The sequence below is a fragment of the Octopus sinensis genome, linkage group LG11 (genome assembly GCF_006345805.1).
Source record: "Octopus sinensis linkage group LG11, ASM634580v1, whole genome shotgun sequence".
NCBI classification, from domain to species: Eukaryota; Metazoa; Mollusca; class Cephalopoda; order Octopoda; family Octopodidae; genus Octopus; species Octopus sinensis.
In genome coordinates, this window is record NC_043007.1 from 40,332,506 (window position 1) to 40,350,005 (window position 17,500).

General features: G+C 36.8%; 1 protein-coding gene across 5 annotated transcripts in view; it reads right to left on the reverse strand.

Moving 5' to 3' along the window:
• The window catches only part of LOC115217202 (thyroid receptor-interacting protein 11), a 220,694-nt gene that overhangs the window by 141,429 nt on the left and 61,765 nt on the right, over positions 1–17,500 (reverse strand). For all 5 annotated transcript variants that reach the window (XM_036507380.1, XM_029786837.2, XM_036507381.1 and 2 more), the window contains one exon: positions 5,405–5,532. In XM_036507380.1, the coding sequence (XP_036363273.1) occupies positions 5,405–5,532 (128 nt within the window). The remainder of the gene's footprint in view (positions 1–5,404; positions 5,533–17,500) is intronic.

Here is a 17,500-nt window from a genome sequence, read left to right on the forward strand (position 1 = left end):
GTAGACGAATCATGATTTTTAAAAACAAGAGAGTTTCAAAGACAAGGAATATATATATATATATCATCCTTATCATCATCGTTTAGCATCCATTTAGCATATATATATATCATCCTTATCATCACCATTTAGCATCCATTTTCCATGCTAGCATGGATTGGACAGTTGCTTTCAACATGTCACTGGCACAGTTACCTTTTACATGTCACCAGCACAGGTGTCTGGTATGTGTCACTGGCACAGGTACCTTTTAGGAGTCACCAGCACTGGCCATGACCATAATTTCACTTAGCCTGACATATCTTCTCAAGTATAGCAAATTGCCAGAAGCCTTGGTCCCCTGTCATCACTTCCATACAATTCAACAACTGAAGATCATATTTTTCCACCCCTTGCCATATCTTCCTGGGTCTACTTCTTCCACAGGTTCCCTCAATTAGAGATTGGCGCTTCTTCACACAGCTATCCTCATCCATATACATCATATGAGACATCCCAGCATAGTCTTCTCTTTTGGAAACTACATATATATGCACGTGTGTGTGTGTATGTGCACATGAAAGATTGGGCTCTGTAGAGTATATGTTTGTGTTAAGTTCTTTGTAAGTTAAGTGATACAAGTACAATGATACTGACTTTAGGTAGTAACTGATAATTCTTGGCAGTACCACTGGCTTGGATAGCTAGGTTTCTACACACCTTATGCAGACAGATATTTTGGTAGTGATTCAACAATATTTTAGTAACCAGGTGAGATCAATACAAACATATACAAGCAAATGACAGAGCCTCAATGGCTTCTTCAACCTTTCAGAAAGAGTAGCCTTATCTCCCTCAAACCATACCCTACCATCTTGAAGACATTGGATAATGTAATCTTAGACAAACTATTAATGAAAGAAATTTAGGATGGTCACAGCTTGATTACCTTTGATTATACATCTGCTGAATCAGGGACAGACCTAAGGCTAAATGATTACATCATAGCTAGACGTATATATTGTTATACAGGCAGTAAACTTGTAGAATAAGAATATTACATTTCTTCTTTTAAGGTAGTAATAATAATAATAATAATAATAATAATAAGAAGAAGAAGAAGAACACCGGGGGACTTTTAAGGAAGAACACCGGGGGACTTTTAAGAAGAACACCGGGGGACTTTTAAGGAAGAACACCGGGGGACTTTTAAGGAAGAACACCGGGGGACTTTTAAGAAGAACACCGGGGGACTTTTAAGGAAGAACACCGGGGGACTTTTAAGAAGAACACCGGGGGACTTTTAAAGAAGAACACCGGGGGACTTTTAAGAAGAACACCGGGGGACTTTTAAGATGTAAGAAGGAAAATTCAGAGCTCCGAAACCTATCCACAAACATCGAAAACAAGGACATCCTATGGAGCCAAAGTTTTACTAACAAAGAATTGGACTGTATCCGAGTAAGTAATACAAATTGAAATTTATTACTATTTTCGAAACGAAATGATGTATTTTGACTCGATATCATCTCCACCTCTAACGCAACACATGTAAACATGCGTGAAACATCACGATCATCTCCGACCCCAAACACCATGTACAAAGGAACTACGAAGAAATTAAATGCCACCGATACTATTCAACCCAAGAATAACAATCGAGCGGTACGTACATTAAACCTACAACAAAAAATGTACGAAAAACTACATGTGCGAAATAATGTGACAACAGAAATAAACGGACCGGTACCCTATGAAAATGACGACCGTCAAAATAATGGGCCGGACGTTGTACCTCATGTCCCGCAAATAAAACCCAAAAGACGTAAATGGACACGTGAGGAATACATTTCTATCTTACACGCATACTTCACAGCAGTACTCTACCCAAAAAATGAAAATACAACAACACATACATATAAAATATGGAAGGAAAATAATAGAGATATAGACTTGGATACAGCAATGAACCCTAATAAATTAGCTAACGTACGAAGATACATTCTCAAAGCCAAGAAAATATCAGAAATAGAAATAGAACATTTAAAAGAAAAAATACACCAGGAAAATGTAGATAGAAGCCACACAACAATGCCCAATAATATAAACACTGAAACTGTAAAACACGAAGACAAACGCAACATTCCCAACAAACACGATGTAAACAACGAAGGGGAGCCTAATGATTATGATAATATAAAAAATAAAATAATAAAAGAACTGAAAACCACAGAGCTCAAAATGGACCACCGACCATACCTCCCAAGAATCAAAATAAACGAAATAACAACACCTATTATAAACAGCATAAACCTAGCCGTCACTGAACTGATAGCCACTGAATCAAAAAAAAGTGATATCACTGAGCTAAATAACCTAATATATGCAGCAGCCACTGCAGCCACAAAAGAAGCTGGATACTCACCCAAACCCGCCCAAACAGGAGTACCACCATCCAAACAAACCCTGTGGATAAATAACATCCAAAGCAAAATAAAAAAAAATAGAAAAGACCTGTCGATTCTTAATGAAATCAGCAAAGAATCAACGCTACTGAGCAACAAAAAGAGAACAAAAATACTCCGCAAATATAACATCACAGAAAAAGATTTGCCTGAAATAAAAGAAAAGCTGAAGCAAGATATCCTTGCCAAAGCACAAAGGATCCGCCGGTACAAGAAACGCCAACGCTTCTTTGAAGAAAACAAAAAGTTCAACTCCAACCCCAAAAAGTTCTACCAAGAACTGGGCAAAAATAAAATAGAAGTCACTGCAGCACCAACGGCAGAAGAATTGGAAGAATTCTGGGGAGAAATATGGTCGGCGAACGAACCACCAAGAAAAAGGAGTATCAAAATAACAAACTCGGCATCTGAACAAATTTGGACCCCCATAACAACTGAAGAGGTCACCCAGGCACTGCAAAGACTAAGCAACTGGAAGGCACCTGGGCATGACAAGATCCCCAACTTCTGGCTGAAATATCTAACAGGAATGCACAAAAAGCTGGCTGAAAACTTTAACAACGTACTAGCAGAGCCAGAGACAATGCCTGAATGGCTCACGAAGGGGAGAACCATCTTAATTCCCAAATCAAATGAAACAGAAAAACCAGAAAACTACAGACCAATAACCTGCCTCCCTACTATGTTCAAGGCATTTACTGCAGTGATATCACAAAGGCTGAACAAGCACCTGGACGAAAACAAACTGTTCCCAGAAGAGCAGAAAGGATGCCGCAAAGGCTCATATGGCTGTAAAGATCAACTAATGATTAATAAAGCCATAACTGAAGACAGCCACAGAAAGAAGAAAGGCCTCAGTATGGCCTGGATTGACTACAAAAAGGCGTTTGATAGCATCCCCCACACATGGATCCTCGAAACACTAGCCATTAACAAAGTAGCACCAACAATCATAAAATTCATAGAGCACTCTATGAATAAATGGCAAACAGTCCTACACCTCCAAACAAAAGAGGGACTCATGAAAACCAAAGACATCCCCATTAGAAGAGGAATATTCCAGGGAGATACGCTCTCTCCACTCCTTTTCTGCTTGGCACTGTCACCTCTATCTGATATGCTAAATAGAACTGGATGCGGATATAAATGTTACGGCAAAACGATCAGCCACCTTTTATATATGGATGGCCTAAAACTATACGCTGCAAATGACAAACAGCTGGAAACACTATTAAAGACAGTTCATGGATTTACCAAAGAAATAGATATGAAATTTGGATTAGAAAAATGCGCCAAAGTAACCATGAAAAGAGGAAAACTAGTTAAGAGTAACAACATCACACTAGATGAAGCAAATGAAATAAAAGAATTAGACCAAAGCCAAACTTACAAATACTTAGGAATCCATGAACTAGATAAGACACAACACACACAAATGAAAGAGAAAATAAAAAAAGAATATTATAGACGAGTTAGATCAATACTAAACACAGAGCTCAATGCTAAAAACAAGATAATAGGTATCAACACTTTAGCTGTCCCAGTTATAAGTTACAGCTACAATATCCTTAACTGGACACGAAATGAACTGACCAAAATAGACAGGAAAACAAGAAAAATAATGACAGGATCTAGGATGCATCACCCAAAATCTGACATAGAAAGACTATATATACAACGTATAGAAGGTGGTAGAGGCCTTATACAGCTGGAAAACTACTATAAAGTAACCACCATAGGACTGCAAAAATATCTACTTCAGAAGGAAGGAAAACTGATCCAGATAGCGGCAAAACACGAGCAAAACAAAAAACTGTTCTCAGTATTTAAGGAAGCTGACAAATACAAACAAGAAATCATACCACCTAATAAACATGAAGAAGAAGATGAAGAAACAACAAAAGCTATAAAAAAAATGAAATCCAAACTAAAAATAGAACAGCAACGAACCATGATAAAACGATGGCAAGAAAAGCCCCTTCATGGTAAATACTGGACTAAACTAAACGCAAAAGAAATAGACAAAGAAAAATCCCAGCAATGGTTGAGAAGCTCAGGACTCAAAGCAGAAACAGAGGGATTTTAATTGCAGCACAAGACCAAAGCCTCCTCACCAGAAATTACCAAAGACATGTAATGAAAAGAAATATTACAAGTAACTGCAGAATATGTGGAGATGGACAAGAAACAATAAATCATATTATCTCTAGCTGCCCAGTCCTGGCTAAGAAGGAATATATTCACAGACATGACAGAGTTGGAACTTACATACATTGGAAGCTATGCCAACATTATGGAATAACAACAGAAAAAAGATGGTATAGGCACACACCAGAAAAGGTCACAGAAAACGAGAAAGCAACCATACTCTGGGATATGCCGATACACACAGATAGAGAAATTAAGGCCAACAGACCAGATATAGTTGTCAGAGACCATGAAGAAAAAAAATGCTTTCTAATTGATGTATCAGTACCGGCAGATGACAACGTGTCTCTAAAAGAAATGGAGAAACTCTCAAAATACAAAGACCTGGAAATAGAGGTAACTAGAATGTGGAATCTGAAAACAGAAACAATTCCTATCATAGTAGGTGCATTAGGCATGATAAAAAAATATTCAGACAAATACATAACAAAAACACCAGGACTTACAAACACATATAACATACAGAAAATTGCACTACTAGGCACTGCACACATCCTACGCAGAACACTTTCCATACAATAACCATCAGAGCATCACAACAAATCACAGCACATACCCAAGGCACACAGAGCTGCGCTCGGTAGTGAAGTGAAAGCACGCTATAAAAATAAAAATAAAACTACTGAATAATAATAATAATAATAATAATAATAATAATAATAAGAAGAAGAAGAAGAAGAAGAAGAAAAGGAGGAGGAGAGATAGTAGTAGTAGTAGCAGTAGTAGTAGTAGTAAAAGTAAATACAACCTACCCTCTGAGATGCAATGCTTTTCCAATGTTTGCATTCTGACTGCAGGTGTTGGACACTGGAGCGTAACCGGTTGACTTCGTGCTGTAGATTGATGTTTTCACCAAAATCCAATTCATCATTCACAAAACCTGGTAAAGAGAAGAAAGACTCTGGAAAATCAGTAATTTGATACTCTGCATATTCTCCCTTTCACAATCATCATCATCATCAATAATAATAATAATAATAATAAAAATAATAATAATAATAATCTTTCTACTATAGGTACAAAGCCTGAAAAAATAATAATGATAATAATATAAGGTCAACAATTTTTTTTAGGAGGAAGGGGTTAGTTGATTAAATCAACCCCAGTACATAACTGGTACTTATTTTAACTTCAAAAGAATGAAAGGCAAAGCTGACATTGGCAGAATTTGGACCCAGAACACAAAGAGCAGGAAGAAATGTCAGCATTTTGTCTGATAATAATAGTAATTATTTCTACTATAGGCACAAGGGCTGAAATTTGGTGGGAGTGGATAAGTCGATTACATTGACCCCAGTGTTTGACTGGCACTTAATTTATCAATCCCAAATGGATGACAGGCAAAGTCAACCCTGATGGAATTTGAACTCAGAACATGAAGACAGATGAAATGCCACAAAGCATTTTGCCTGGCATGTTAATGATTCCACCAGACTGCTGCCTTAATAATAATAATAATAATAATAATAATGATAATAATAATTCCTGTTGAAGGCACAAGGCCTGAAATTTGATGGGTGTGGGACTAATCAAGTACATCAACCCCGGTATTTCACTGGTACTTAATTTATCGCCCCCAGAAGGATGTAAAGCAAAGTTGACCTCGGCAGAATTTGAACTCTCATCATTAAAGACGGATGAAATGCTGCTAAGCATTCTGCCCAGCATGCTAATGATTCTGCGAGTTTGCCACCTTAAAATAATAACAACCCTTTCTACTGTAGGTCCAAGGCCTGAAATTTTAAAGGAAGGTACTAGTCAACAAAATTGATCCCTGTGCTCAACTGATGTTATTTCATTGACCCCGAAAAGATGAAAGGCAAAAGCGACTATGACAGAACTTAAACACATAAAGTAAAAACAGTTGAAATGCCACTAAACATTTTGTTTGGCATGCTAACAATTTTGCCAGCTCATAATAAAAATGATTTAGGACAAGGCCAGCAATTTTAGGAGGCAGGAATTACCCAGTCAAATCAAATGAAATACTTGATTGGTCCTACATTTTATCAATGCTAAAAGGAAGAAAGCAAATTTGACAATGGTAGGATTAAAACTGAGGATGTAAAGAGTCAGAAGAAATATTACAAGGCTTTTCCCACCCCACTAATGATTCTGCCAGCTCCAACCAGTTTCTGATTTTAGCAACAGATCAGCAAATGTAAGAAGAAAGGTTAGCTGATACCATCAGCCCCAATATTTTACTGTACTTTATTTTAATGAACCCCCAAAAAGGATGAAAGGCAAAGTTGACCTCAGCAGGATTTGAACTCAGAACATAAGGAACCAGAACAAATACTGCTTGGCATTTTCCTGATGCTTTAACAATTCTGCCAATTCACTACCCCTAAAACAACAACAGCAAAATGTCTATAACCATGAGATATCGAAAGGAATATTTACAATTGCTACAATATAGATGACAAATGTCAGCTGTATGGTGTATTTCCCCCACCAAGACAATATCCCTCATTGTACCAGCATGTCCTGCCTTGTGTAGACACAATAACATAGTGAAGTTGCTCTTTAAGCACCTAGTCACCTAGTTACAACTTTTTAGAGACAAAAGCTCTTGGATACTCAAACTAAGCTTCACTTCTCTCAAAAAATGGTAATGTGAAGATACCAACAACCTTTAACATAAAGATACAGCACAAGCTAGCACATTACAAAAAGCATGCCAAACAATTTCCTAAGAAGAATGACCCAAGACATATCACAAACAAATCTTCATCATTTTTCTCTGAAGCAAGCTGGAAAGCTAAGGAGTTACACACAGACTGCTCTCTTCAGCAATCATGTATATCTATGATAAAAGTTTGAAGATTCAATGATTTTGGAGGAAAGATACAATGATGGTTTCCTGTTGCTTTCTGCCAGTTTATGTACAGTTTACTCTGAGAGTTTCCTCCTTTCCCATGCTTATCTTTGATGTACAGGGTCCTATTGAACCCTTAGGCAAGGGCACTGGTTCATGTCACCTCAGGGTGCTGGTTCATGTCACCTCATGTACCTGGGCGACATGTCTCGGGACCAGTTCATTTTGAAGTTTTCTTTGTTTTAATCACAGGAGCACCTGCTATTTGATCCTTGGAGCCTTGACAGGTACTATCACCTTGGGCCAGAATGAACTTGGGTATAGTGGTGACTAAGGGATAACTCTGTACTCCTCAAAACTCCTGAATTCTCAAGCCAGAGGCTCATCATTGAATGCAATTTCATGTCTAGTCCAGAATACAGATCAACTTTATATGCAATTAAGTGAATATGATTTAAAAAACCAAGTTGTTTGTTCTTTGAGTGTCTATAGTTTAGCTATCTTTAAACAGACAGTATTTTAATAATTAAAAAACATTTTAAAGTGAATATGACATAAAAATTCAAGGTGTTTTTACAATAAATGTTTATATTTTCACTTTTCTTAAACAGAATATTTTAATTATTTAGAAACATTTTTAAGTGAATGTGATTTCAAAAATACAAGTTTTTGTACAGTATGTATTTATATTTTAGCTTTCTTTAAACAGACAATATTTTAATTCATTTTTTATTATTTTCAAGTTAATACCATTAAAAAAATATTTTTTGGCATATTTAGAAATATCTTTAAGTGAAAATGTGTGTTATCCACAGATCTGTTTTCAATGTACATCATCATTTTAACAAAGTTTCATTTTAAAGAGATCTAAGTCATAAGCTTCCATAAAAATTTGATGTTAATTCATTTTCTAGACACCATGGTAACAACGACAGTTATTTTACTAAATTATTCATTATTTTCAAAACAAAGACAGTGTAATTCGACAGAAATATTGTGACAAAAAACTGAACCAGTAATTGATTGGTAGACCCAAGTTTTTGTTGTTTATTCTCAGTTGTTTTGACTGAGCAAACTTACAAGCGAAGGTGTTCCAGACATGGCCACCATGTCTTTTTATATATCAGGGATTACATTGTCCAATGTGTACACCTTTCTTGAAAAGGACAGAGTGTGACTTGAAGGAGGTTTGACTGCTATTTCTAGCAGACCAAGCAACCATATAGACACACATTCATATTGTGTAACTGTGAAGAAACAAGGTATTCTTCCACTGACATAGACTTTGTAGGGATGGGGTAAATAATCCCAAACAGCCAACCACATTACACAGTACCTGACTAGTATTTCTGACAACTCAGGAAGGGATGAAAGACAAAGTCAACCTGCGATTCAGGTACTTTGAATATAAATGGACATTACAGAATACAGGCATTTCGCCAGCCATTTGTATATCACTCACATAAAAATGACATTTCACAGAGGTTGCAGATCGATTATGTCGATTACCCCCAATCCAACCACACTTGACAAGTACTTTATTGTGTTCATATCATCAGGATAAAAGGCAAAATCATTCGCAGTGGGATTCAAGTTCAGGATGTAAAGGGCTGTAACTATTCCAGGTTCTAACAATTCTGTTAAAGCAAGAAATACTTCACAAATAATTGTTATATTTCAGTAGATTCAAAATCTAGCTGAAATAGCCTAATAACACATACACACATTATATATGTATGTGTGTGTGTGTGTGTGTGTGTGTGTGTGTGTATGTATATGTGTATATATATATATGTATATATATGTGTATGTGTATATATATATGTGTATATACATATATATATATATGTATATATGTGTATGTATACATGTGTATATACATATATATATATATATGTATATATGTGTATGTATACACACATAAATACACATACATATATACACACACAAATGTGTGTGTGTGTGCATCCAAAAGTGTGCATTTTTGTGTGATATATACACGCACACACACATATATATACATATATATACACATATGCACACACACACACATGTATGTATGTATGTATGTTTGTACATACATAATAATCTATACACATACATTTAACAGGAGTATCATAAATCCCAAAGTCCAGGCAGGTTACCATTAAAAGAATTACCTTGACAACAGCTCAGTGTCTTTTTTTAATTAATACTTAAGAAATGAGCTGACATAAAACTGATAAATGGGTCTATATATGGCTTTTCCTTTCTTTTTCACCTTCATGGCTTGTTTTTTTTTACTGTTTGTTTTTTCTTTTTTGTGGTAGTCAACTACATGTAAGATGTAGGAGTGGTGTAAAAATATAAAAATGTGTTAACTAATTTATATAAAACAAACAATAGGGTGTTCTTTCAGAATGGTTTGTCCCAGCCCCCAAAATTGAAATCCAGCCCATACCGGATTTCAAAGAAGTTCAGTCAGTGTTTATGCTGTATAAGAAATAATGATGGACCTAGTGATCATGAGTGCAACACCCTAACCACTAATCCATGTGCCCTCGCATTAATAATAATAATAATAATGATAATAATAATAATAATAATAATAATAATAATAATAATAATAAATAAATAATGATAATAAATAATAATAATAATAATTGAGCGGGATGGGCTACTCAACCTGAAGAAAATTCTAACTGGGCCCCACCTGCAAGGTCATGTGCTGTTTATCTTGATAGGAGATCACCATGTCGCGCACATATGGTTGTGATGCATGTGCCTGGTGTACCCTTATCAGACGGGTAGTCATGATGGGTATATTGGGCTTCGTATATTTGTACCCCAGTGTCACTTTGATGGCATGAACTGCCATGAACTGCTCACTCAATAATAATAATAATAATAATAATAATGAGTTCATTTATTTGCCACCAGGGCAAAGGAGAAGGGATACGATACAAAGACAGACATAAAGTGTGGGGGTTTATGTATAATGAAATGATAAAAATGTTATAAAAAAAAAGTTAGTATACACAGTGTACAAGGAAAAGGACGGGATATAACATAGGATACAAAGGTTTAAAAAAAAAAGGGGGCGATGATAGAGATGTAGCCCTCCAGATACAGGATGACCTCAAGGAATAATTGAGGAACCCCAATGTCCAAGATTTCCCTGAACACCAAGAACAAGTGCCCTCTCCAATTTGTTCTCTCCAACTCACAGGTCTACACTAAGATAGATACCATCCACTCTTGCCATTTTTGCAACTTTTGAAAAGCTGACTTGAGGACTGAGCTTATTGCTTACAATGCTTGGGTGCATTTCCTAAGTTAAGTAAAAGCAAAACAGTAATAGAAGGTAGAAGTACATGCACAACACACTGAATAAAGCACAAAAAGAGAGTCAAGCAAGTAAGACAATGAAAGAGCCACAAAGAGAAGAGGGTGTTCAAACAAATCAGGTGCAGTGCTGGTGAACTTGGAGAAGTTTGAAATTTTTGAAGAATGCAGTGTATTGTCACCTAATTACTGATATGGGTAATTTATTCAATGTTTTCACAATCATGTGTGAGAAACAATGCTTCTGAAAATCATGGGAGCTGCACTGTTTTTGGATCTTATGATCATGTCTATGACTGGTAGCCGTATTGAATTCAAAAAGATGGCCAAAAATGATGATGGAAAGATGGTGGATAATTTTCAAGCTTCTACTAAGTCAACTTCTAGAAACTTTAACATCCTGGTACTTGTAGAAGCAATACATTCAAGATATGGTGACTAACAGAAGGTAATTCATTGGGTTCCATATCTCTGTTAGAATAGCAAAGATTTTTTGTTGATTCAATACCAGCCATGTTGAGCAGGTTATCTCTATCATTACCATATTATTATTGTGAAGGTACATGGCTCTGTGGTTAAAGCATTGGGTTCATTATCATGAGGTAGTGAGTTTGATTACTGGACTGGGCTGTGTGTTGTGTTCTTGAGCAAGACACTTTATTTCACATTACTTCAGTTCACTGAGCTGTAGAAATGAGTTGTGATGTCACTGGTGCCATGCTGTACTGGCCTTTGCCTTTCCCTTGGATAACATCAGTGTCATGGAGAGGAGAGGCTGGCATGCATGGGCAACTGCTGGTTTTCCACAAACAGCCTTGCCCAGATTTGTGCTTCAGAGGGGAATTTTCTAAGTGCAATCCCATGGTCATTCATGATCGAAGGGGGTTTTAACCATTTACCATATTTCAAAAGAAACACACTGCCTATGTGTTTCAATTAATTTTGGAAAATAATCAGAAAATTAGAGAAATTTAGTGAAAATAACTAACATTGTAATTCTTCAGCTAGCACACAGCATAAAAACATGCAAAAGAGGGCCTTCACTTAAAATTACAACAAGAGCTTATCGACTTAAATAAGAACATCATCTCTATTTAGGTATTCCTGGGTCACTCACCTCTCTTCCTCACATCAGTGTTGAATGTATCCACCCTTGTCCCCACACCAGGCACCACACTAGTTAGTGACTGTACAGTCATTCCTTCTCAGAACACCACCCCTCAGGAATTCCGTCCCCATTCATGTTTTTTCATCAGATGTTGACATACAAAAATGTTTAAGAGGGCTAGTAATGGTTTCAATCTCACTAGTCTAGTAGTGGGGAGTGAAAACTACAGGCACTACCTCTTTCTACAGACCCAGCACATAAAACCAAAAATAGTTTAAAATGAGGGGTCATGTGTCAGAACTAGCATTGATCTCACAGAAGAGTTAATACTGAAAGTGTTAAGTGATTATACAGAAGTACTTGCCATAGTTCATATGGCATTATTCATTTCACCCTTTCACAGCCATAATTCTAACAAAATAGAGGTTTCAGTTAATTTTTAAAATAATCCAAAACCTACTTAGATTTCATAAAATAACTTTCTTCCATTATGTAGTAAATGTTATTATGGGAGATTTAAATTTCAGCATGGACACTTTAAAATGAGATTTTGTATCACAGAATCTGAGGCAGTTTAAATTGGTTTGGCATCAATGGGTTAAAGAATAGTAGGGATTTTGTGCAAGATTTAATCAGTTTGAGTGACTATGAAGAATACCCAGCAATGGTTTCTCTAGCTAGTTTTAGTCATTTTAAAGGAGTCTGTTCAAATCATTCAATTCTTCATGGCCCATGTAGTGTTTAGTCAATTTAAAGAGTTGAAAGAATAATGCAGAGGGTGAATTACCACCTAACTACATTCCAAGCAGCTCAAGTGATGGTTCAGTGGTTTGCATGGTACCGATTTAAAGAATGAAAGGTGTGAATTGAAGATAAGCTAACAAATCTGAAGTGTACTCATTCTAATTGCAGGACCTCAGTAGAGTCCTGCATTGTTATTTTTTATCACTACTTCTCTGTGCTGGGAGTGGGTAATTTGTGCACCTGCTGCCTTCCTTGGATGTGGTAGCTGTTTCAAATGCTCCCACTCTGGAACTGAAATCCAATTCCTCATCAGAGCAGGATAGTCAAGTGAGAATACAGAAAATCCATGTGGTACAAGTTATTTTAAAGCCGACAGTCACTTAACCTCTTATCAAATAGTTTACACAGATTCCTTCTTTGGTAACTTATTTTGCATATATTGATATTATGCTGTCAGTATGTATAAGGTGATGAACCAGCAGAGTTGTAAGTATATAATACTTACAACAGGCTTCTTTCAGTTTCTGTCTACCAAATCCACTCACAAAGCTTTGGTTGGCCCAAGGCTATAGTAGAAGATATTTGCCCAAGGAGCAATGCAGTGGGACTGAACCCAGGACCATAGTTAGAATCACAATAAAATTTAACATTGAATCAGTAATATGTTGCTCACACCTTTCACTTGCAACCTCTTCATATTCTGACATAAAATAAAACAGAAAACTGTTTTCAATCGAAAAGGTAAAGTTCCTTTCAACAGAAGACCATGGCAATAAAAGTAACAAACAATGTTTGCCTGTAACAGAGACCAAATAAATCTGGAAACTTCGTGTTTGGTGAAGTGACAACAATTATATGCAGCAGCTATTATGTCGAGGGCAGATGTGAAATATGAAAGTCAAAATATCGGCAATGTGATTTACAGCTACATTTTTTTTTTGTGTTGTTGTTGTTGGAGTTGCTTAGCCCTAAGTCAGTCCTCAAAAGGCAAGCCTAAGATCAAAGGCATTCTAGTCATGCCAATTGTGCATTTTTGTCCTTATCTTTCAAATGGTAGTGTGTAATTTGAGAGAGATTTGGTAACTATTTTGAGAAAATTGAGCAACTGCATAGATATACATCATGTAGCAAATGTAATAGTGGAAGTAGTAGTAGTAGTAGTAGTAGCAGTAGCAGCAGCAGAAGTAGTGCTGGACACTGAAAGGATCAAAGGCAAAGTTGACCTCAGTGACATATGAACTCAGATTGTAAAAACAGAAGAAATGCCACAAAGCATTTTGTCCAATAATAACAATTCCTGATTTAGGCACAAGGACAACAAAGTCATTACAGATCGGTTACTCAGTTCCACCAATCCCAGTAACTGAGTGGCTCTTTGAAAAGCAAAGTTAACTCTAGCATGGAATGAACTCATAAAGCAAAATTGGAACAGTTTACCACAAAGCATTTTCCCCAATACTCGAAAAATTATGTCAGCCTGCTACTAGCAGCAGCAGCAGTAACAACAACAACAACACCAACAATAATAGTACTGACAATTTACAGGGGAAAGGGATATAATTGATTAAGATGATCCCCACCAATCCACAAACTTTTTGCGCGTTAATATTTGCTAGCAGTTTATTAACAACCGGAAGAATAAAGTACAAATTGACACCAGAAGAATTAAACACACACACATATATATATACAGAGGGAGGGAGAGAGACAGACAGATAGACAGACATATATATAAACACACATACATGTATATTTATACATTATACAAACACACACACACACTCACACACACACATGGGGAAGCAAAGCTTAGAATATTTTGGAAGCCTTATTTTTTATATATTCCTGAACATAAATACTAAAATATTGTTTTCTATTTCAGGGTGGAGGTATAGAGAGTTAATTTAAGCAGAAGTTCCAGTCATATGATCTCACATGTCCACCCAAGAAGCCAAGAGACAACGCATTGCACATTTGCTTCATGCCGGGGTTGCAATTAGACATATTGCTGAGACTGTCAGGGCCTCTGTGAGCACTGTCTACAATATTAAGAACTGAATACTGGATATGGGAGGCATCAAGAGAAAGTAAAGAAGTGGAGACATAAATAAAAAACAGGATAGTGCATTTCTTAAATCTCTCAAAGCCAAAATCTCAAAAGACCCAACAGCATCCATGAGAAAACTGTCCATGGCAATGAAAGTTGATCCAAAGACCATCAAAAATGCTGTACACACTGATTTACAGTTGGAGTCATACATGAGGACCCTGAGACACCTATTGACCTCTGCAATGAAAGACAGATGGTATGAAAGGGCTAAAAAAAGTGTTATAATACCTGAAGCACAATGACAAAATCTTTACCGTTGATGCTGTTTTAAAACATCGCAATGATCAATACATTGCTAAGTCACCTTCTGAAGTAAAGAATGTCTTTTGGACCAAGCACCCAGCTCAAGTCATGGTACTTGGAGTCCTGGCATCTGATTGCAAAAAGATGCCTCTCCATTTTTTCAAGTCTGGGGAAAATGTAGGGGATGAAGTTTATTATAAAGTCCTGCAGTATAAGGTTTCATCTTGGCTAAAGTCTATCTACCCCCAAAAGTAATTGTGTGTGGACTCAAGATGGAGCTTCTGCTCACACAGCAACATGAGTGCAGAAATTCTGCAAGACGACTTTGCTGACTTTTGGCCTGCCAACTTCTGGCGTTCTTCCAGCCTAGACCTGAACTTCCTGCACTATGCTGTATGGGGAAAATTGGAGCACTCTACCAACAGACCTTCGCAACCAAGTGTTGATCATCTTAAGCAAGTCCTGGGGGAAGTGTGGGACAACATGTCTGAGTAATTCATCATGAGAAATTTTGATGCCTTCAAACGGTGTGTAAAGTGCATATTGAAGGTGGACATAATGAATAAGCTGCCTCTTTATATCCCTATAAACTTGTGTTAAAATTATATTTATGTCAGGCTGCTGGTTGTTGTAAAATAAACAATTTGGTGAATCATCTATTATTTTCCAAGTTTTGCTTTCCCACCCTGTATATATATATATATATTATATATATATATACGTGCACACACACACACATGTATATTTATATCTATATCTATCTATTTATCTAACTATCTATCTATCTATATATATATATATATACACACACATATAAATACATATATTATCATCATCATCATCGTTTAACATCCGCTTCCCAAGCTGGCATGGATTGGATAGTTTGACTGGGGACTGGCTAGGGGTTACACATCTTCATCACTCCCAACAACAAAAACGACAACTTGGAACCACTAAATCACTATACATCAAAACAAAACATTGACACAACTGGTTAAAGAAAGCTGTCCGAATCTCACCAAAATAAGCACAGTAGCACTCTCATCACCACCTATATATTACAAAACTTTTCCCAACCATTCAACACCACCATTGTCCAGTGAACATCATCTTTATTGGTGAGAAACCCATTAAGGCCCGAGCACCAAATTAACAAAACTAAACCCAAAGCTGACAATGTTGGCGCCTCCACCACTACAATTATCAAGTGCACACACAGAGACATACTTAATCCCTCTCCTGCTCTGCTCCGCTCACACCAACCTCATCAAGCCCAGCCCAGTCCAGATAGAACAGAGGAGCTTAGAGTGACCTAGAACAGCCTTTGTGAAACTGAAAGGAGTTGTCATATAAAATTATAAATCGACAGCTGCATGTAAAAATAGAAATAAAAACAAACTTAAAGAAATATTAAAAGCTAAAAAGGGGTGAGAATTAAATTTCAAGGTTTACATTACAAGATCCTCTCTGCCATGCCTACCTGTGTGTTCGTGGTTCACCTCATATTCACATTCCACCATTACTACCACTCCCTACTCACAGTCAGTTACCTAGCAGCAACCAATGAGGAGAGAACCATTAGATATAAAGTTTGATTTAGCTTATCAAAGATATTTAGCCTAAGTACAATCATTCCTTACCTTCTGGAGGTGGTGGTTGTAGTTATTATTTAACCTCAAGACAGCCCTGATTAAGGTGACCTATTCCAGCTGTGACGATCCTGACTTTTTTCCTGTGTACCAACAACCCAGGATGACATTATCTAATAACGTGTCCTTTTCAAGATGATAAGAGTGTGGTTTAAGAGAAATTTGGTTGCCATTTTAGCAAGTCAAGAAATCATATAGAGATTCCTTCATTGACTTGATGCAAAGAATGTGCATGCCTGTATATATATATATACACATGCATACACATATATATGCATACACATCTATTTCTTTACTACCCACAAGGGGCTAAACACAGAGAGGACAAACAAGGACAGACAAATGGATAAGTTGATTACATCAACCCCAGTGCGTAACAAGTACTTAATTTATCGACCCTGAAAGGATGAAAGGTAAAGTCGACCTTGGCGGGATTTGAACCCTTGAACCCAGAACGTAGCGGGAGACAAAATACGGCTATGAATTTCGCCCAGCATGCTAAGGTTTCTGCCAGCTCGCCTTATATATATATATATATATATATATATGCACACACATCATCATAATCATCATCATTTAATGTCTGCTTTCCATGCTGGTATGGGTTGAATGGTTTGACATCAAGCTCGCCATGTATATATATATGTATATATATATGTATGCATATATATATATATATATATGTATATATATATGGGTTGGATGGTTTGACATATACATAGTGCCGGTGGCACATAAAATACACCAATCCGACCGTGGCCATTGCCAGCCTCGCCTGGCACCTGTGCAGGTGGCACGTAAAAAGCACCCACTACACTCACGGAGTGGTTGGCGTTAGGAAGGGCATCCAGC